Raw genomic sequence first — 23442 nt, forward strand, 5'->3', positions numbered from 1 at the left:
ATAATCCAATAAACTTGATCCTAGCCTGCTGTGATTGTTAATTAGTGCAAAGTTTTCACTGGCCTTAGCTACAAGTGGAAATACAGATTTAACCCGTGTGTGTACGTTTCTGCCCAAATTTGTATTTTAAATTGTGATGTTCCCAGTGCAACCATTGTCAAAAGGTTGCATGATGTAATATTGAGAAGATCCCCATTTGATTCTGAATCTGTTACATTTGAAAATGTTCTTATATGCAGATGTGGGTTTCGCCACTTATCAGACTTTTCCAGAACAGATGGGATTTTCAACAGCACATAAAAGCACGATCCCATTGACTTTTGCTTAGTCACGTAAGCATTTTGAAAATACCAATGAATATTATTTCTTAGACAGTTGAAGCATTTACTTGGTCACAAGAACAAAAAAATTACAAGTTAAACGGAACAAATTGGGTAGACTCTGCCCAAAGTATTTTTAATGTGACATGAGACTTACAATGTAAAATATAGGAGTACTTGTGGCACCTTAGAGACTAACAAATTTATTTGAGCATAAGCTTTCATGAGCTACAGCTCGCTTCCGAAAGCTTATGCCCAAATAAATTTGTTAGTCTCTAAGGTGCCACAAGTACTCCTTTTCTTTTTGCGAATACAGACTAACACGGCTGCTACTCTGAAACCAATGTAATATATGTTGAAAATGTATTGGTTTTTCTTGCAGCCTGATCCAAGGCCCAGTGAAATTAAAGGTCATTATATTGACTTCAGTGGATTTTGGATAAGGCCTATGATTCCTAAGTTTAAAAAGCCATTTTAATTGCACAAAATAAACAGTGCAGTTGAAAGGAAAGTGTTGGTCAAAAATATTCCACAAGATGGCAGCCTTACCTACGTGAAAGACACCATTTCAGTTAAATCAGCGTTGCTGTGGGAACCAGGGGATGAAATAATTAAAGATAATAAATCCTTCCCCAAGGTACCCAGGATTTTATGCTATTTTATACATTGTAGATAAACGGCATTTTGTGCGTGTGTGCGTGTGCATGAAAAACAGGAAACAACCTGTGGAAACAGCCTGATATTTTGCCAAAAATAATATTTATTTTCCCATGATAAATGCAGTTATTATGGCCTCCACATACACATATAATAAAAATGAGATCATGTGAATGCAGTACAATTATCAGCTGAACTACTATCAATGAATTAAAAAAAAATACCTCCCCATTATGTCAAACAGACAGGTAGGGCTAGTAAAGTTCCTGATGAGTTAACAAACTTGAGTTCTGTCAATTCCAGATTTGAGGGCTGCTCCATTAAGAATGCACCGATCTCAGAGTGCAACTCTAAGACTGTCTGGTGAGAGAGTATAAGGAGGGATTCTGAGATACAAATGTCTCAAGCCATGTAAGCAGGCATTTATCCCAATCGATAAACATTAGTAGCACCCATTTTGATTATAGAACTGTTTTACACTTAACATGAAAACTTGATGATGCATATTTCTGGCTATGAGTTCAGTTTGCCAGCTGGCACTCAACATCCCTCCTATAGTCCCTTCAATAGCTCTGTGGATGACAGTTACAAGAGGCTTGCCAAACGGATGGTATGGTCAGCATCTGTGCTTTATGCTGTTCTTTCATTCTTCACTGTTTCCAATGCATATCCTTCATGGGACAAGTTCTGTCCATCCTTCCCACCAATATGTTGCCAGAAGCAAACTTGATTTTGATAGAAACCTCAATCCAGCACCCCATTTTGCATCTGCTGTTATTTTCAGGCAAAACTGATGCCATATAAAGTCTTTATAGTTTTGCAGGTGCAAAAGGGGAGTATGCTTCCCAATATCTCCAGAAGTGGGAAAACTAACCTGTTTTTAGATATTCAGAATTCATATAGCCTCCTTCTTCACAAGGGGCTTTGATGTTAGTGTTTAGTTCTTAACCATTGTTTTTCCTTCCTAAGTTTCTAGTACAGCTTAGGTTTTCACTAACGTATATGGGAGCAGTGCAAACTCCCATGTTTTGTGATCACTATTTCTCAGCCAAAAAATTTCAGTGAAGTAATTTCTATCTAATTATTTAGCATTTGACAGTGTTTGTGGGGAAGGGCATGCCCAGAGCTGAGATTACAGGATCTTTCTTCTGCTGGAGTCATAGCTGTGTGGAGAGTTGTTTAGCACATGCATGCAAACTGCAGCCATGCTGAACTCCATGTAGCATGATGGCTGCATCCTGCTGTGAGACAGTTGCTCTGGTGAGCTCTTTCACCCTCTTTTAGTTGGAGGCTGCATTATCAACTCAGCTGAAGCGGCATCAGACCAGAGCTGAGTGCTGTTTATAAGCATCAGTGATGCAACTGTGCTTAGGGTCTGAAGCTTAGGCTTGCAGCCTCTTACGTGTATGCCATAGCGGGAACAGCACTAGCCATACTATTTTTGAGCTTGGTCAGTGGTCTTGGTCTAAGAGTTATTTCTATAGGCACAAATGTACAAAAGTGTTTTATCAACCCATACAACACAGGGAATTTATATCTGCATAGAATCGTAGGACTGGAAAGAACCTCAAGAGGTCATCTAGTCCAGTCCCCTTCACTCATGGCTGGACTAAGTATTATCTAGAGTCGTGGTTTTCAAACTGTGGGTCGGGACCCCATTTTAATGAGGTCACTAGGGCTGGCCTAGACTTGCTCTGGCCTGGGACAAAAACCTGAGGGCTTCAGCCCTGGGCATTGGGACTCAGGAACCGTGCCTGGAGCTGAAGCCTTTAGGCTTCAGCTTTGCCCCCACCCACCAGGGACTCGGGCTGGCTCAGACTTTGGTTCCCCCTCCTGGGGTTGTGTAGTAGTTTTTTTTGTCCGAAGGGGGTCACTGTGCAATGAAGTTTGAGAACCCCTGATCTAAACCATCCCTGACAAGTGTTGGTCTAACCTGCTCTTAAAAGTCTCCAAAGATAGGAGATTTCACTCCCTAGGCAATATTGTCTCATTTGTTCCCCTTTAATCCCCCGTTCTCTCTATCCATCTGCTGTCTCTGGTCTTAGATTTAGATTGAAGATCGTTACGGGGGCAGGGACTGCATGTTTATATGGACCCTAGCATGATGGAGTCCTAGTCCAGTACTAGGGCTCCTAGGCACATACAAAAAATAATGATAACGTTATACACCAGGGATCGGTAACCTTTGGCACGTGGCCCACCAGGGTAAGCTCCCTGGCAGGCCAGGCTGGTTTGTTTACCTGCCGCGTCCACACGTTTGGCCAATTGCAGCTCTCAGTGGCCGCAGTTCACCGCACCAGGCCAATGGGGGCTGCGGGAAGTGGCGACCAGCACATGCCTCGGCCTGCGCCTGCTTCCCGCTTCACGATCGGCCCAACCTGAGGACGGGTCAGGTAAACAAACTGGCTCTGCCCACCAGGGGGCTTACCCTGGCAGCCCGCTTGCCAAAGGTTGCTGATCCCTGTACACAGATTCTGGAGAATCTGAGTTTTCATTTTTTTAAAATAAATTTCTAGCACACATGGTTGTGAAGAAAGCCTTCCAGATTGGAACCAAGTGTAAACCCGTGCAGTGTTGTCAGTCTAAAACAGTAGTTCTGAGAGGTGAGAACACACACACACATCCACCCACCCACCCCCTTTTCATGTTTATCTTGTTACAGCGTGAACAAACTTCTTTTCTACATGCAAAAGTTGTACTGTTTTAACTATACCAGATAAAGCAGTACAAACTCCTAGTGTAGATGCAGTTACGTTTTATACTGGTATAGCATTCCCATATGGGACGGGGAATGATCTATTTCAGTATGAGGCACCTTTATACCGATAAAACTGCATCCACACTGGGGGCTACTGGTATAACTATATCAGTAACAAAAAAAATCGCACCCCTAACCAAAATAGCTGCGCTGCTACAAAATGGGTGCGTAGACAAGGCCTTCAGCCTAATACAGACACTGATTCTCAGCCTTGCCTCTTTCAGTGCCAATCATGGAACGGGGGAAAGGGCGGCTGTGAATCCAAGGGGATGGGAATTAGGAGTTGCTGTGGGAAAGGAAAAGGAATGGGTATAAAAGAAAAGAAAGAGGGGAAATGATAGTGAAAGAAGAGAAACAAAGGGCAGAACTAGCAGTTGGCCTAAGGGAGGTAGGGGTATATTTTCCCACTAAGTGATGCTGAACATGACAGAAAGGTACTGAACAAATAGTAAACAACAAAGTTTATTTAGTACATAAAAGCCTGGACCTCCCCTGGAGCTTTTTGGAAATCTCTCATTAAATGAGTGGGCCCATGGACTATAACCAAAACTGGAATTCAGCCCTCACCTCACAAGAAGTTTAACACCTCTGGTTTTAGAAGTTTATGAGAAGGCTTGGAGGGATTAGATTATTGAAAAACGTCAATTTCACCATACACATACAAACTGACAAAAAATATTTCCAATTACTAATCTAAACATACAGATTGGGAAAGAAAAATGCTGCTTGCAAACTTAGTTTGATTTAAGGCTATTTATTTACTTTGTATATTTTGTCATGTGATGTTGACAGTTTGTGTTTTAATAGTTATAAAGCTTTAACTTTTTGAATCAGTATCTACTGTCATTAAATAACTGTCCAGCCCTCCATACATTTTTCACAACTGTGGAAATTTAAATCAATAAAAATTGGAAAAATGCTTACAAATAAACATTGGTATTATCCATTGGAATTATTTTAAAAAAATCAAATTCTGCCAAGCCTGCCTATCAGTAATATAACAAGTGAAGCATACCAAAGTCAAGTGAAACCGCAGGGGAATTTAGATAGACAAAATGATCACCAAAATTGAAAATATCTAAGGCAGTGTTTCTCAAAGTTTTTGATACCAGGAACCAGCTTGCTGCCTTCCTAAACTGTCAGGGAGCTCTCAGGGTCCACGTCCCAGTCATTAAGAAACACTGATCTAGGGCACCAGGATTAACAGTTTTACAGAGGTAGTTGTGGTCTATTAGTTAGAGTAGAAGACAGAGACAGGACTACAGTTCTGTTCCCAGTTTTGTCATAGACTTTGAGACACCTTGGATAAATTACTAGCATTTAACCTCTCTCTGCTTTAGTTTCCTTCCAAAGTGAGAATAATGATGCTTTTCCCCCATTTACATCTGGGGGGGCTGGAATGCTAAGTTTTATTACTGTTTGTCTTGGAAAAAATGTGATGAGATCTTCAGTGACCTCACAAGTGGTAAAATTAATTTTTACACAAGGTACAACACTGCACTGCTCTTCTTAACACTATGCTGGGGACAGTGCTTGGGTATAGATTCAGAATGTGAATCACTAAATCACCAGCACTACATTTGGCAGTATACTAGGTTTTCCAGGGCCTTCTGTTCAAGTACCGAAAGTCTGAGGTTTCTTAGCTTGTGAGATCTAACATGATCACAGCCCAAAATTTGGCTGCTGGCTAATGTAGTATTGATGGCACAGGTCTCTGTACGTCAGACTGGATGTGTGAGATGATTCTATTTGATTACAGTAATAAATATCAGTGAGTACACTTGTTCCTCAGCACCCCATCTGCCTTGTTTAACCATGAAAGGTCTTCCCAGTACTGTTTCAAATCCTGTCAGTCACATATGTCTCAGATGACGTAAGGATGGTGCCAAAAGAGAACAGAGTGGAGCTTCTGTCTTGGGAGCTTTCTCTGCAAAGAAAATTATAGCAATCGCCGCTTTGTTCTGCTGTCAACATCTAGTCAAAAAGATAACCCCCTGAAAAACTGACCTTTGAGCAAATTTTCTTGTTATTGATTAGAGAACTGAGTTGATTCCACCAATGTGTACAGAGCAGCATCTGCCTGTGAACAGCTGGTCCTGCTGAAGCAAAGCTGGGGGCAATTCTATGCTGCTTATATTATGAACACTCCTATAAGTGCCACATATACAGTGAGCACTGCAAAACTAAAATTTGAGTTTCAAATATAAATCCAATAAAAGGACATTTTTAGGCCCCAATCCAAGAAAGCACTTAAAAGCATATGCACGTATCCATCTACAGGACAGCACATAAGCACATGCTTAAAATTAAGCTGTCCTGAATAAGGGTGCTTTTAAATCAGTCTTAATTATTTCACCTGCATAACAGGGTATATATTTCAGAGCAAATTAGTTTATATGACTCAGCAGCAGATTGGGATGATTTGGATTAGGTGAACATTTGAAAACTGTCTTGGAATGGGACAACTTTTAAATGCATTACAATGTATGTGAATTCATACCCTTCAGAGATGACAAAACTACATCACAGTTAATGTGACACACTGTGTGAACAGCCACAGTTCTGTATATACTGACAATACCATTCTGCCATCTAAATCATTTCCCCATTCTTCACTCATAACTCCGCATGAAAAGTAATCTGACCCATTCCCCGATGTGGAAATGCCCAGTGACAGATTTTTATTTATATCGAAGTCTAAGAAGGGAACACTGCAGCAACAAAATTCATACAGTTTTAATGCAAAAGGAAAAATGCATGTTCACAAAGTTCTGACAATGAATTGATTGGTATTAGAGACCATCTAGCAAATGTGGACTGGATGGTTTAAGGAACTGGTAATGAAACATGGAGCCTTTCAGTTCATGGATACCCATTCAAATCTCAGGTAGTCAGTTGTTACCAAAAATAGTTACTCTGATAATTTGTAATGATCGCATGTGAAGTGAGAGGATAGTCTCACTCCATTTCCAAATGGAGGGGTATACACTTCACAAAGCCACCACCACAATGGCTGCCTTGTTAACAGTTCCAACTAAAACTCCAGCCATTAAATAGGCATGAAGCCTGAAATACCCTTAGAGGTTGTCCCTCCAGGGCAGCCCTTAGACATGTTGGTTATACACCCACTAGCTGTGTTATTCTGGATCTGCTCTGTGGCCAGAGGACTTCCATCTCACAATTTATCAAGCCAGTATCTTTCATGAGCACTGAAATAACTTTCTGACAAAACACAGGTTGATTTTTTTTTAAAAAAAAAAACAGATCTATTTTCATGGTTTGCAGAGACAGCTAAAGTGGCCCACTGGAAGTTTGCCCTTTTATGTTAATGTATTTGAACCAAAAAGGAGGACTTGTGGCACCTTAGAGACTAACCAATTTATTTGAGCATAAGCTTTCGTGAGCCACAGCTAAGTGAGCCATGGCTCACGAAAGCTTATGCTCAAATAAATTGGTTAGTCTCTAAGGTGCCACAAGTCCTCCTTTTCTTTTTGCGAATACAGACTAACACGGCTGTTACTCTGAAACATATTTGAACCAGTATCATAAATTTAGGCCTGCATCTTAGAAGAATTCTACCATAAAGCCAGCAGGGGAGCACAAAATTGTCATCCATTCCATAGCCATGGTGGGTACTGGGGTTTCTCTATCTCCTCAGTGATGGATTTAAAAAAAAAAAAAAAATGAAATCTTTAGAATCCAGAGGACTTCCCATTCCAAGCAAAAATAGGTACATAAGCTACAATTTGCCTTAAAAGCAGGTGATATTTGACAGCATTAAAGAGTGTTTAGTTTCAGTTAGATTCTCTCCAGAACCACCTCTAAATGGGGATTTAGGATGCAATCTATTTAAATAATCAAGTCAGTTTGTTTTCAAATTAAATTTATACAACTGAAGACAGCTGCATGTATATTCTCACCCTAGAGACTGCTTTTTTGCCTTATATATCTCACACACACACACACACACACACACACACAGAGTCAATCATCTTATTTCACACATTGGAAGAGATGTCAGTGTTTTTCCCTCATCTGTCTTTTCTAATGCTATTTGTCTTGATTTCCATTAGGGAAGAAGTGTGCTTTTTGGACTGTGGTCTGAGCAGGCTTTCATAGCACTGAATAAATATCATCTGAAGAATCATGATAGACATTTGCTAAACAAACAGTTTCTTCTGAGCAATCAGTCTGGCAGCAAAAAGAGCCTTTTTAAAGTATACCATTTGATGAAAATCTACACTATAGGTTTGTCTTCCCCATCCAAAATGAATCTCTCTCAACTGATGTGGAAAAATATCAGCTCAGTGAGTGAACGTGGTATCCCAGAGAAAAATGTGATTTATTGTTGTGTTCAATGAACAGTTTGTGCAAAGGAAAATACTTACCAAAGATTTATGTGCTGAGGTGGTGTTGGAGTTCTACCTATCACGTGCATCTCCACCTTCTAATGCCTGCCCGTGATATTTCATTTTAATTGTTTCAGGACAGAATCAGTTTCAAAAGGACCTTGATATATCTGCTTCCCTAGAAAGCTGCTTCTAAGCAAGTCAACTTCAGCAACAGCCGCACACACCAGCAAAAGCAACAACTTTCATTTTGCAACGTGTATGACCTTTGGGCAGTCACTTCAACTCATTGTGCCAGCTTCCTTATAATAGAGGTAATAGTGCGTATGTACCACACCTGAGTGCCATGAGGTTTAGTTCATTAAGTTTATAAAGTAATTTGAGATGCTCAGATGGAAGGAGCTAAAGACAATTTATTAACATCACAACTAAAATACACCCACTCCCCCACCCCCCCAAAGTCAGTTAGGTCAGTGTTTCCATTCTAATAAATAACTTTTTGCTAATGTTTTTCCACATGAATTCCTATGAATCAGGCACTGTTTGGGCAGGAAGACTATTGATACAGCATCAGAAGATAACAGAAGTCCACATTCAGGGACTAAGCTTCCTTTATGTTCATGATACTTTTTTTTTTTAATCACTTGCAGATAAAGCATTCCCCATCTCCCCCCCCCCGCCCCACATTTTCTAAAAGATTTTTTTTTCTTGAAAGTGGGTGTTAGGCTGGTGTGCGAACAATTTTTTTTTTTTTTGTACTTCAAACCACCTCTAATCCATAACAAAACAGCAACAGAAGGAAAGGAGCTATAATTAATACTTATGTAAAGAGGCAAGTCACATGCCAGAGAACGGTTGATGCTGTCTGGGAGTATTTGGCTGGCACAAAATGCTGTAATGAGGAATTACTAAGGAGACATTCACATTTTTCTGTAAATTTGTGCTTATGACCCAATTAGACTGCTGACCATTGTCTTTAAAATATCTGTTTTGAGGGGATGGGTGACAAGCTAGTTAGTTAGTTGAGGGACTCTCAGTATTAAGTCTATTAATGAAAACTTTGCTTAAACAGGACATTGCTTAAAAGCATTAACTTTTCCTTATGTACACATCTTCTGAAGCCAATGTGAGTAGACCTCAATCCTGCAGGGCGTTGAGCAGCCTCAACCGCCAATGAAAGTTGCCCACCCCCTCATATAAGACGCTCAGCACTTGGCAGGACAGATCCTCTTAAATTGAAACCTATGTACCTAAGTCATGGTATAGGAAATTAACTGCTCAGATGAGCAGCTGATTTACATGCAGAGAGTAGGATTGTGGGGAACAGAGCTATCACAAAAGGCATGGATTTGAGTCTTTCACTGGCAAAATATTCTCTACTATTTTGGGGAGTTTCTGTATTTTCTTGGGAGGCATGCACACGGATTCCAAAGCACGGTTCCACCAGGTGGAAAGCAACTTCCTTACCGGACAATTCAGATTCTCTACAGTTTGCATATTCTTAGCACAGTGAGAATGCTTAAGCTATTTGGGGGATCCAGACTGCTGAAGTGGTGCCAATTAAAATCCCTTGTGAAGCTCCTTGTGAGACAGAGATAGCAGAAGCTACAGCCCTACATGTCTAAATTTTAACGCAGGTCTACGCTATGGGGGGAAAGTCGATCTAAGCTATGCAATTTGAGTTACCTTAGTAGCGTAACTCAAGTCGACATAGCTTAGATTGCCTAACTGTGGGGTCCACACTACTCTGTTGACAGGAGACACTCTTCTCATTCCGGTGGAGTACCCGAGTAAATGGCAGAGCGATCTGCAGTCAATTTAGCGGGTCTTCACTAGACCTCCTAAATCGACCTCCGGTAGATCGATCGCCACAGCGTTGATCCACTGGTAAGTGGAGACAAGCCCTTCGTGTTAAACAGTCTCCAGTGTAAAGCCCCTTAACAGACTTGTTTATAAAAAGCTTTAGTCTTTTCCCCTCTCAGAAGCTTCAAAGTGTGTTAGGGGTCGAGGTTAATCTACAAGGGCCTTTGTCTGTCCATTCCATGCTTGGCTCTAGCCCAGATTTGGCCAAGCCTTTTTGACATGGTTCGCACGGTCTGAGGCTCTGCACTGCCAATGGCTCGGGGCTGTTCTCCTCATTAGATGTGTTGCCTGCCCAGTTAGGTTTAATTCTCAGCCAACATTCCATTATTTCTGCTTTGTCCTGGGCTTGTCTTTGTCCCTGTTAATTACTAGCAGAAGGGCAGCAAGTGGAAGCAGGACACTGAACATTTGGCTACTACTCTTTGGCCTGGTTGACATGCTGAAGACTGCACAAATAAAAATAGACACTGAGGTGCTGAGTCTGCTTGAGGGTCACTGCAAAGTCACATGAAATTTCAGACAGTGATCTCAGACCTCCACAAGCACTGAATTCACAAAATATAACCAGTATTCAGCTCTCAAGACTGTTCTCAAAGCACACTGTTAGAGGAAAACCTGATCCAAAATGGCTAACACCTGCAGTCCTCCTCAGGCAATGCTCCCAATTTATGGGCTTGATTCTGTAGTGCTGAGCAGCTTCTACTCATGCTGATTTTACTGAGGGCACCAGCAGTTTTTACCACCCGTTAGCATCAATCTCTAAGTCCACAGAAGTTTTGACTTGAGTAGGGACTGCAGGATTTGGCCTTAAGGATGTAGCACATTGTGCACTCCATCAAAATCACATTCCAGGCCCTACAGGGCTTCAACCAGCCAAACAGTAAAACAGTGTTTCCACAAATGGCTGCTGCTTTTAGTGTTTTAAAATAAAAAGGTTAAGAAGAAATTTGAATTAAAAGTTTTATTCATTCAACATCTCACATTACAAATATTTAAAAATTATATGCATACTGGTATAAATAGTCATTTGCAAACTATTTAATAACATTAATTTTCCACTAGCACTTCAACAAATGAACTCTTTAAAAAAAGTAACTTGTGTTATATAACTTAGAGTAGAACATACAAAAATATGAACTTAAATGTGAAAATTACTTTAATAAAAAATGAATTACCCTTATTTAAAATGCTATAATAAATACTACAACCTCCCCATACACAGTAAAAACTATATGGAAATTCAGCCAAGTAGTACAATTAACTGACATACTTAAATAACTTTTCCTTCTGATAATATGAGCAATACATTGGGGGGAAAACATATTAGGGATTAGTAAAAACTAGACACCCACTTGCTAAAAGTTTCACGTCCAAAAAATATAACAAAAAAATCTGATGAAAATTATAAAAACTAATTATACTTTAAAATTTAAAAATATAAAAAATAAAACAGTTGAATACAATATTGTCCCAATTCTTACAATGCTATCAATCACAGTAGCTTTAAAATAAGATAATAAAATAAAGCAAATGACCAAACCTCTTTTATTCCTTTTTTTAAAAATAATCTCAAATTTACATTAGTAGAAAGATTGATTTCTGATTCTTTTCTTTAGAAACACCAGCAAGAAAGAGGATTTACTAGAACAGTAGAAAATGACATTTTTAAATGTCTGCAATTAAAAACAAAGAATTACACTGCAAAGATCTTCCAGAAGTCTGAAATAAGTATTGCACATAACTTGAAGTTAACTTGCCACAATTCATCACATTCAAGTTTTAAATCACCTTTTAACAGAAGGTTTGAACTCTTCAAAAACAAAAGGGGTGAATTATCAAGTCTTTCCAACAGCATCCTTATAAAACGCTAGATTCATTCACTGCAAGTTTTAAATTTGCATTCTGCAGAGGTCTGTGTATGGAGAAGTATATACTATACCAAAAAGCATGGGGCAGTGGGGGTCCTTTACATATAAAGTAATCAGAAACACTTTATTTTACACTGCAAAAATAACCATGTAATTACTCTGTAACTACATTGTAAATACATGGCCAGTGCCATGCTAGCGTGATAGAACTACAGGCTTAACCCTTTTGCAAACTGAAGTGATACCCGAAGATTTGTAAGCTAATTGCATGTTAACTATGTTTGGAGTGACATGGTAACTCCAACTACAAATCCCATGTAATCAAAAGGACATGTAATCACTATCTAAGTACAGAGTAATATATGTAATTGTTTATGCCCTGTAAATTGAAGTGTAACCAAATAATCTGTAAACACGCTTGTCACACAATCACAAGTGAATATTAGTAGAATAACAGTTTCTTACATTAGTCATGCATACTAACATTACATGCCTGCCACATAGCAGGCTTGCTTTTATTTCTTTAAATATAATTTAAAAGAGCAGACACCTTTCTGCATCAAACACCTAACATCAATTTGTTATTAATATTAAAAATGGCTAAACATTCACCAAAAACATCTGCATTTGTGTATAATTTTTAAAAACTTAGTAAGAAGCGGTAGACAATTTTGATGTTACTTTACTTTTAAATTTCTACACTACACTTATGCATTTAATTTTTGAGGGTCTAAAGACTGTCATTTGTCACTTTCATGCTTTTTTTCTTCTTTAATTCTCAACTTTACATATACTATTTCTTAAATTATATGTACACCAAATACATGGTGCTGGGCTAAGATGTTTAAGCAACATGCTTTCTTTTCTCTGCAGATTCTAAAATAGCATTGCCAGTGCACAACATCCATAATTCAAAATGTATGCAGAGCACTGAAATGTATAAAAAGCAGAATATAAGAAAATAAAATTTATTAAAATTATTTATATTAAAAAATGAAGTATATGAAGATCTCTCAGTAATAAAAGTACAAAAAGCTACTCTTTGCAATATGAAAAATTGAGGTATTGCATAAAGAGATATCCCGTCAGTGAAAAGTGTGCCTAAAAATGCTCACTGTTGGAAAAACAAGATATACAAAAGTAGTGCATAACAAATATACATTATGTGCATGACAAAATAAGTTAGCTACAAAAACACTGTACCGAAATTCAGCAGGTCATGTACAAAGGGAAAATTATTATTCAAAGCTAGTTCTCAAACAGTGTTATTTCTTGTAATGTTAACCCATCTCACCTATTTACTGGGTAGGATCGGCACAATATCACACCCCAAGCCACCTAACAAGCATTAAAAAAATTAAAAGGAACATTCCAACTATAATTATGGACTTCAGAGAAAAAAAGTCCCTGACAATCTACACAAGAGCACTCTCCATTTGCATTACTGTTGTCAATATTTTCAGGGATTTCATTAAAAGCAGCTCCCTTTCTTTACTTGACTAGTAGACAGCAAATGTCTCCATTTTGACCTTTGGAACTTAATAAGGTATAGTTCATTAAAGCCTGTATTGAAAATAAAAACTGCTTCTCATAAAGATAATCTTGAGGGTTAGGGGGCTCACAGAGTAGAAGTTTTCTGCAGCGCTGAGGCAAATCTTTGGTTTGAGAGAATCTAGGATGGTACCATGCCAGTCAGACAGTTTAGAAGATTGCCATTGGATTGGTTTGTTTTGCACACTGCTACACTATCATTTTAAAAGTTGACCAGGGCATTAGTTAAAATCAAGTTTGGAAGCTGATGCCCCTTCTAGGGCATCAAGAGACTATTTCAAACAAAACCCCCACCTCACCCTTAAGCATTCAGTTATCTACCATGTATTGTGTTAATGCTTCTCAAGCTGGAGTTTATTTATAATAAAGCATGCATTAACTTAGCAAAGTTGGCACTTCAGACACCTGTAATTCTTTATTTCCCCATGCGAAGTTCTGAAGAAAAGGATTCTTAGTTAGGATTCTCTCTGCAGGAAGCGTAAGATAGGCATATGCCTCTTTGCACAGATTTACACACTTATTAGTTCAGCAAACAGTGCAAAACAGACTTGGAGACTACTTAGCTTTGTCCTATTTATGCTTTCTACCTTATAGCTAGCTAAGTTAGAGGATATTAAAACTGACTTTACATCCAAGAGTAAAACCAATTAGCAGCCAATTTTTAGTCTGTGATACAGTGGAATACCAGAACTTAAGATAAAATCAGTGATATCCTTGAGGTATCTTATTTTTCATGTCAAAATGGAGAGCAAAGGCTGGCCCCTGATGAATGTTAGTATATTAGGATATAGAGTTATATATAACCATCAAAAATAAAATCTATACATTTGTCCTTAAGGAGAGGAAATGCCAGTTTACTAGTTGTTATTACTCTAGCTTTGGTAGAATTTCTAGGGCAGTAACCAGACAATTGAGTTCTCTCTCTTTTTAATGAAAAGTAATAAGTGCACTCCCGCCCCACCACTCCACTCAGTAGTAATTTTACTCAACTTTTATATTTGGGAACCTTTAAAAGGTAATTGTTTTGATAAAAATATACTAAGCTCTGCCTACCTGATTAGTACTTTGGATGCGGTTGAAAGTCAGAGACATGGTGAAATATATCCTGTGCTAAAAATTCAGCCTCAAAACCCTTAACGTAAGTAAAAATAATTGTTATAATGCTGCTTCAACCTTGCTCATGCATTTTTTTGTTGCTTTAAACATGCTCTTTCCTAGGCAGTTACTAGCTTCTTTCATTGCTGTAAAATTTAACAGTAAGAAAAGGCAAAAAAACAGGCTTCCCTTGGCGGGGCGAAGGAGGGGAGTGTCAGAACAGACTGATAGTGTTATTGTTGCATGGTTATTTTAATAAAAGTATTCTTATGTTTTTTATTAACAATAATTTAATTAAAAAAACAAAATACTCTATTTCATTTCTCTTTTCTTAACAATTTTTCTCTCTCCTCTATGAAAATGTTGCATGAAGTAAGTGTCCTCTTGATACCAAGGACAAGAGGATGTAACTTACATGCAACATGTTACCAATACGAAAAGGAGTTCCCAATACAGTTTTCAATGACAAGATTCTACAAAATACCCATATTATAGGTCATTCTTTCATTATACTATTGTTAAATTACAGACTACTACAAAAGGACATGCTATCTTGAATAAGGGGGATGGCGGGGAGGGGATCAGGATAACAGAAGAGTGCACTTATTTTGAGGCCTGCATATGAGCACTGCAGTAATCTTTTAGTTCCAGCGGAATGAAATATGTCTTGGGCGATCTCCTCCCTCCTTCACCAGGGGCTTGTGGAATTCCCTGCCAGCGCGTGAATGGATAGCAGCCCAGCAATATTCACAGTAATACTGCAGACAGGTAACATTAGCACAGAAAAATGGAGCAAATTTTCCACCACAACGGGCCCCCTGACATTCATCACACAGCTGATCATCCAAGACATATGGCTTAACTTCCACCTGCATTCAAAAACACAAGAAAGTTTACAATACTTAGTAACTGTGCAGTTGATACTCCCAATGTATGCTATTATTTATATTGTGGCAGGACCCTGATGCCCTAAATCAAGGTTCTGTAGTGGTCAGTACTGCGCGCGCGCACCCCCCCCCCCCCCCATCCTTTCCGTTCTCATTGCAGGCGTCAAAGACTGACAAAAAATAAATATAGGTTCTTTCAGTTTTGTTTGTTGAAAGAACAATCCTGCCCCCTTTTTACATTTGTTCAGGATTCAGTAGTTTGTGCTTTTTTGTTTTTGGTTCAGAGTCAGTTTAAGAAAGGCACTAGCTGCTGAAAATCAATGCTGAACAAGCAGTTGTCAGCACAAGGGTGAATCAACTAGTTTTGTTCCAGAACATGTGTGAACAGGTTCATATTAAAATCAAAGGAGGATGCTGGGGATCTATTTTAAATATAGTTATAGGCATTATTATTCACAAAATTCCCTTTCAGCCAGGAATGTAAATTTATACAACATTAAATGTATAAATGTACAATGTATAAATTTATACAACATTAAAATTGCAGCTTAAGCACTCCAACATTTGAAAAGTCCAAAGTCCATATTTCCACTTATTTGCGAATTTCATTCACACCTTTAACAAAATCGATGCTACATTTAGTTTGTTTCGTCTTCCTCTAGTACTTCAACTTAGTCCAGTCAGCAGTAGGAGATGTAACTGATCTACTTGTTTACTAATAGTAAGACTTGAACAGGATAAATTACACAATATAACTATACAACTGACATTCAGGACAAGATTCTGAGCAGTAATCTAGCCCCTATGTGCCACTCTGGCACAGGAAAAAAGCCCGAAAGCACACAGATCTTCCTAGCTAAGGATTCTCTTGGTATGGAAGAGTTCTGACTATTGTACACATAGTTTCCATGCCAATTCCTATGTAGGAAACAAGGAGGGGTAGGGAAAGGAGCATGGTCAGAGCATGCTACACTCTTGCAATTCCCAGCTAAAGACGACCCACTGGGGACCCACCAGCTGGCATATTTTCTGGAGCATAGAGAGGCTGCTCTAAAGTACACTATGGACTGGGCCAAGATAGAATAGGCCGCAGATTCAGGGAGCTGCATCCAGCTCCATTGTGGTTCCTCCTCTCACCTGCATCCAAAGGAAGCCAGTCACCACTGAGAATTTAATCTATATCTAACTAGCCAGAAGAACTGCCAGTTTTATTTTGAGAAAGTAGTAAAAGTGAGCACAGAGACAACAAGCTCCCTTTTGAAAATGTGAAGGGAGGACTTGAACTGATGTCAACTATATTCTTGCCACCCTCATTGTTCAACACAGAAAGCTGAGGAAGAAAATCCTATTGACACTCTGTAGCTTCCTTTTTCTTAAGCAAAGGAGTAATGGGGAGAACCTTTCCAGGTTCCAAGAGATGGTCATAAATATGCAATCAGTGTAACTCAGTACTCTATATCTAGAATACGAATGTTTTGATGCTGATCTCTGAAGTCTAGCAGTGTTTAGTTTTATTTAGTAACAACAACATTCAGCATTTATTTACCATTAGCACATTCAAAGTGTTCTTCTAAAGAATCCTCCCAGCATCTACCGTCATCCCCCCCATTTCTTTTTAATCACAAATGGAGAAACCGAGGCAGAGGTGATAGACCTGATTGTACAATCCTTACTCATAATAGCAAGGACTTACTAGATGAACAGTCCCACTGGCTTCAGTGGGACTATTCACCCACACGCTCACTTATGCAAGCAGAAGTTGAACAACTGGGCCTTAAGTGACTTGTTCAAAACCACAGAAGGAATCCATATCAGAGCTAAGATTAGGGCAAAGGAGTTCCTGATTCCCAGTGCCATGCTCAAATCACTGAAAGACTACCTATCACCTGTCTGCCCAGACTTTGAGCCCAGGAGTGCAAGTAAAATTATAAGAGCAGTTCTGTCATCCAATGGTAGTGAGAGACTGCTGGAGTTTTAGGGAAAGTTTTTCGAAGAGAAAATGAGAGACTACACAATTGCAGAAAGAAAAACCTGAGATGTAGCACTTAATGGAGCAAAGAGTGGCAGTAATGACCTGAAAGCCTGTTTCATTTATAGTCCAGAACACTGAAGCCTTTCAGATGACCAAACTGGGTTTCTTACATGTGAAGCAGACACAACAGGCAGAGGTGCACACAGTCCTGATACAACTGGCACACTAATTTCAGGTACATTAGAGTGAGGACAACTGTGCTCCTTCTTTAATTGTCTCTTCTTTAAAAAGTTAACTTGACATGACAAAATACTGAAACCGCTAAGGCAGGTGGGGAGGGTTGTTATGAGGCTATACCAGAATACTTACAGTATGCTGTACAATGCACTCCTATGATGCTCTTTTGGGAACATTCCCCAAATTTCCTGCCTTAGCAGTCACCTACTGGGGTCAGGAAGGGATTTTTCTCCCCCAATGTATTTTTGCTGTTGGGTAGGGTGATTTTTTTTTTTTTGGTTCTCCTTCCTCTGAAGCATCAGAGATGGTCACCGTTGGAGATGGGACACTGGAGGGGAGAGGCTAGTGCTCCGAGGTGGCACCGAGCAGAGTCTTTCCCAGGTGCTTGGCTAGCTGGTTCTAGCTCACATGTTCAAGATCTAACTGATTGCCATATGTGGGGTCAGGAAGGAATTTCCCCCAGATCAGATTCAAAGTGACCTTAGAGGGATTTTGCCTTGCCCCGACACGTGGGTCACTTGCCACGATTGTGTGTCTATATGCCACTTAATTCCCTACCATTGCAGAGGCCTCTGGCATTGGTGCACCTCATAACCAGTCTAGTCTTCTGTGGGCTGTAACATTTTGGTCTAATTTCAGTTTCTGAGTTTAGTGTGCAGGTGCTGGGTGGTTTTAGTGGCCGAAGTTATACAGAAGGTCAGACTAGATGATCTGGTGGCCTTTATGACTATTTACATATATACACACACACACACCCACACACACAACCACCCCCCTCGCTCCTGGCCTCTATGACTGTACACCCACACACACACCCCCCAACGGATTCTGCCTATCCTTTATGCTGGTGCGCAGTGGAGGTGGGGAAAGAGCAAGAACTGCTCCCTCTTTCAAGAATGCTTCAGTCCATCCCTCTGCCCCAGCCTTCAGAGTCAGACAGCCTCGCAGTGGGAGTATTCTATACCCCTGTGAAGGGGTATGGCAGCTGGCATGATCTCTTCCCCTCCCACGTACCAGGAAGTTCAAGGATGTATTTTACCTCTAGGTTACCTCCCAGCGCACCATAGGCTGTGACTGCTCCTTTTTCTGGGCTGCGCTAACATGGCACAATGTAAATCTAAGCATGCAGTAAGTCTGAAGGTAACATTTATAATCTTCACAATGAAACACTGATATTTACATGGAAACAACACATTTCTAGAGAAGACACTGAACAAAATGTGCTTTAGCCCTTACCCGTTTATCTATCTCTCCATGCTGCAGCTGAACAAAGCGGGCACTGATAGCAGCTATGTAACTTTGTTGATTAGAAAATGCAACCCGCCCAGCTCCTTTTGGGTATTTCAGCTCAGGATCTGTGTCAATTCCAGCGTAGCATACACCTCCATACAGCCGGTCCATTATCATTGCAAGCTCCACTAGAGCAGAAAACACAAACACAGTTAGGTAGATTTTTATTTTCTAAATCCCCTTTCTGCCATTCTAAGCATCGAATGTGCACGTTTATTTGTACTCCTGTCTCTAGCTACAGTTACATAGCATCAGCAATACTTACATTTTTCAAACACTAATATATGTTTAATATATAATATATAATATATTTTTTCTCCCGAGATGTCCTGCTGAAAAAACTCCCAGGGTTCTCCCAAAGCAGTAAGGCTGATTGTACAACAGAATTAACATGCCAAAGCTGCAACACATGTAGTATACCTGCTCGTAATGGCCGAGGAACACCTCCAACAAAAATAGTTTTTCGTGGATCAAGAGGCTGCGAACCATCCATCACGAAGTCACTATCACTGAGATTCCAAGGCCTGATCTGAACCTATGGCCAGAAAACAAACTTGTTTACTGTTCCTAATTCAGATTAAGAGTTAAGTATTTTAGCAATATCAACTGTCAGTTAAAATGTAGCCTCCCTGATGGTAAAAACTTTAAAATGGTATCAGTGACTATACTTTGAACTCACTTTCAAACTGTACATCAACTACCAATTAGGAGTTAATGCCAATATGCTCTATTAATGGTGACCTAAGCAGATCAGATTTCACCTTGTTATTTAACTTGTATGAGATATACAAGTTCTTCCTCTTAATGTGATGCATTATCACAATCCAATCATGCTATATAAATTTTATAAATACACATGTATCCATGATATTTGTGTTGTTCTGAAAGAGTAAACGGTACTGTAAACATCAGGCTAATCACTATCTCAATAGTTCCAGCATGCAAGGCTATGCACAGTTTATTTACTAAGCAACAATGGCTGCCGACAGAGGGTCTTGACCCAGAGCCCTCTGAAATGAGTGGGAGTCACTAGGCTTTGGATTGGGCCCATAGTTACTGCAGTATTAGTACATAATGCATAACCATACCATCCTCTTTGGACATTAATCTGTTTCACTGAAGTCAGAAAATATGCATGACATCTGCAGTGCACAATTTATAAACCTATTTTATACCAACTCTAAAGTACTTGAAAAATGTTACCCACCGGTTTGTCTTTGATAGTGGGGCTGGAGACACAAAGGTAGAGTTTTCCATCCTCTTCAATACATGCATCAATCAGAGCCTGTACAGAGCTTTCATCTTGGAACAGCAAGAACGCATATCCTAGGTAAGAGAACAAGAAGACTTGCAAGATTCCTGATGAGATTCTAAGAGATTTAGTTTTTTATAGTTTATAATATTTATTGTCATTATTTAGGGCCAGACTATGCGCTGATCCCACATGATTACACTGCAGTATAAGAGGGAGTAAACAGTAACACCTCCCAACACACACAAATGCTCCCCCATGCGGCCGCCCAGCATGCCTCCAAAAGCAGGAGGGAAAACAAGAGCTATGTGTTCAGTACTCTCTCCTCCCTATCCCTTTCGCACTGGTGGGGAGGAAGCAAGCAAAGAGGTGGAAACAGATAGAGCCTTGCCTCCATCCTGCCAGCACAGGTGAGTTGTGAATGTGAGGTACAATTTCTTCCCTGGGCTGCTTAGCTCTGCATTCCCCTTACACAGCGCTAGTCTAACATTTTACATATGATGTAGTAAATAAGAGGTTAGGCAGAGTAAAGAATAGAGAAATGAGAGGAAGGAGGCACAGAGAAAGAAAGGGGAGTCTGACCGGAAGTGAAGTACGAGTAATCATTTTAAATGTGTATTATCGTGCACTGTTCTGCAGTCCACCTACTTGCAACATCCTGCAGGATTTGAGTTACATCATGATTTTAGGGGATATTTTCAGCATGGTACGGGGGAGCAGTGAACATGAAGATCTTTTACATAATGAAAATTACACTTCAAATTCTTACACTGAAAAATACAGTCACTGGTTCTGCAATAGTTCTTAAAATGATGTTAACATCATGATAGTTACCTTTAGGAGGAAAATAGGATTTGCTTTCCGCCTTGTGCGGCCAATCCACAATCAAAGGACCAAAGCGACGAAAGCTAGCCGTGATCTCATCTGAGGGATGAGGAACAGGGGGATAAAAAGGAGCATGAATAGAAGTTAAAACCCACTGAACATAAAACCCTGGAGAATCTGGATTTCAGGTAATTGGTCATATTTTTTCCTAACCTATAAACAAATATCAGACCGCTGATAACGTTTATTGAGGGAAGGGGAATCTTCATGACAAGTCAGAACATACATTAAATAGTGAGAAAAACATTTCAAAGATCAAGGATTTGTCTCTTTATTAATGGTTACAAATAAAAGCTTGCAGCCCACTAAGTCACAGGAATGAAATCAATGAATCTAAATAGCTACCAGATCCTAGCTTCAGGCATTCTCTCCCACATAAAGAGTTCAAAGTCCGAATCCTTGACTAACTGCTTAGCAGTAAGTTCTGCCAATCTGCCTTGCAATCACAAACGGTTTGGAGAAAAGGAAAGGGAATATCACAAGGCCCAGTCAAGCTTGTTCACATCACATGCTTGTGCCACATCTGTCCGCATTATCTGAGTTTGACCTCAAACTAACTTATAGTAATGCTTGCAGAATGCAGTTATGCAATAGCTATAGGAAAGAATGCAGAGAAGAAATACAGTAGTGTAACAGGAAGCAACTGCAGCACCCATTTCAAATCCTCCTTCCACTTCAATATTCCGCTAAGATAATTTATATTTGCTAGTCCTGTAAAAATGTTCCACTAATTATGGCATTGTTCTTTTTGAGCTTGGGTAATTTTCTTGCCTCAAGAGAATGGCTGCTAGTAATAAGAAGCTTCTGAACAAGAAACACCTGTGTACAAAGCTCAAGTAGGGATAAAATTTTCTATTACTAAAGAGGCATCTGCAAGTTTTAAGTAGACTACATTAGCACCTAGGTGCTACAATACATGAAAAATACCTAAACAAATGTTTTCCCAGTGTTTTGTTATGCATCTCTTTATCACACTAAGCAATTTTTTCCATAGAAATTACAAGGTAACTTCTTGGATTCCCCCCTTTTTCTATTCTTTTATTGTTCTCTTCCCTCAGAGACATTACAACAATCTTCCCTCATTGGAGGCTGGTCACTGACAATTTTGTACAGAGAAGACAGACACAGAGGGCAGAGCAACAGTGCTTTGCAGGAGTCCCAGCCTCTCCTACCCTGGGAGAAAGTTCTTGTGACGGCAGGACTGATTTCCATCAGCTATTTTTATTATAGTATGTATCATGTATTTATAATTAGTGTAGGTGACCCCCGCCCCAATCTTAAATTGTTAAAACTTGGAAAAGTGTGCTTTTCCATTTGGCCAACACAAGGTTTTTTTTTTTTTAAATGATATTTCTAGTGGAACAAAAGTTGACAAACTTTGGTATTTACAGTTTTCTTTGTTTGTGCCCAAGGGTCATCAGGAATGTACATTGCAATAGAAATGTGTCAGGGTTACCTTAGCTGATGTACACAGACACAGTAAGCCCACCACTTTGTAACTTTGTAGGCATACTTAAAATTGGTCTCTGTTCTAGACAGCACTTAAACATGTGCCTAATTTTAAAGTGTATGCTTAAGTGTTCTCCTGAATTGGGACCAGAAGGACTTTAAAATTTTTCAGTGGTGAGGTGGATTTAAATTATATCTATATGGATTGTGATCCTTATTCTAGTTCATTTTCTGGGGATTGATGGGGGGAGAGAAGGACACAACAAGAACATGGAATGGACTTATCCTTTCAGCATAGGTTGAACAAAGGCAACACAACTATGGTAAGTCTAGTCCTTCACAAAATGAACTGTTCACACGCCCATCTGGTTTCATAAGATTAAAAAAAAGATTTTTTTTTTGAAGCCATTACCTGGGAATAAAGAACACATACCCCAAGAATGTTCTATTGTAAATGTCATATTAAATTTGACCATTTAATTGCTAAAAACATACCATGGTAACCATGGTGAAAGTAGCTTGTGTTTGACTGTCAGATTGTCATATCACAGTGATTTACAGTGCAACGTATTATAACTTTTTGACTGAAATACAAGTCTAGATTAAAATAACGTTATGGTTAAGAAAAATCCACAGATTAACAACTTTCTGGATTGCAGTTGTCACTGTGCTCTAACTATAGCCCCTCTCATGCTTTGAGATCATGAAAGACAGGGTTCCTTTGTCAGAGGGGCTCTGCAACACTAAGGCTAGGACTACAATTAGCAAGTTTACAGTGGCACAGCTGTAGCAATGCAGCTGTGCCACTGTAAGATCTCTTGTGTAGCTGCTCTATGCCGAAGGGAGAGAGCTCTCGGATAGACGTAATTTAATCACTCCCAACAAGTGGCGGTAGCTATTTCGGCAGGAGAGCCTCTCCCGCTGACATAGCACTGTGCGTGCTACCACTTATGCGGGCGTAACTTATGTTGCTCAGGGGGGTGGTTTTTTCACACCCCGAGCGACAAGT

The 23442-nt window shown here is 39.5% G+C and overlaps 1 protein-coding gene and 1 long non-coding RNA gene across 19 annotated transcripts in view; one reads left to right on the top strand and one right to left on the bottom strand.

Moving 5' to 3' along the window:
- Positions 1-23442, top strand: part of LOC119566913 — a 64711-nt gene that overhangs the window by 1172 nt on the left and 40097 nt on the right. For 7 of the 11 annotated variants that reach the window (XR_005226426.2, XR_005226433.2, XR_005226428.2 and 4 more), the window contains exon 2: positions 8222-8398. This is a non-coding gene — a long non-coding RNA (uncharacterized LOC119566913). Of the gene's footprint in view, positions 1-239; positions 333-8221; positions 8399-17445; positions 17556-23442 lie in introns of all 11 variants that reach the window. The other 4 variants (XR_005226425.2, XR_005226434.2, XR_006283360.1 and 1 more) reach the window with 3 other exon arrangements.
- Positions 10894-23442, bottom strand: part of CPEB4 (cytoplasmic polyadenylation element binding protein 4) — a 177505-nt gene continuing 164956 nt past the window's right edge. For 7 of the 8 annotated variants that reach the window (XM_043521146.1, XM_037906351.2, XM_043521145.1 and 4 more), the window contains 5 exons: positions 20934-21023; positions 20055-20173; positions 19268-19382; positions 18794-18975; positions 10894-15330 (listed from right to left, as the gene is read on the bottom strand). In XM_043521146.1, the coding sequence (XP_043377081.1) occupies positions 15103-15330; positions 18794-18975; positions 19268-19382; positions 20055-20173; positions 20934-21023 (734 nt within the window). In that variant the 3' untranslated portion in view covers positions 10894-15102. The remainder of the gene's footprint in view (positions 15331-18793; positions 18976-19267; positions 19383-20054; positions 20174-20933; positions 21024-23442) is intronic. The other variant, XM_037906350.2, reaches the window with a different exon arrangement.

The sequence above is a fragment of the Chelonia mydas genome, chromosome 8 (assembly GCF_015237465.2).
Source record: "Chelonia mydas isolate rCheMyd1 chromosome 8, rCheMyd1.pri.v2, whole genome shotgun sequence".
Lineage (NCBI taxonomy): Eukaryota > Metazoa > Chordata > Testudines > Cheloniidae > Chelonia > Chelonia mydas.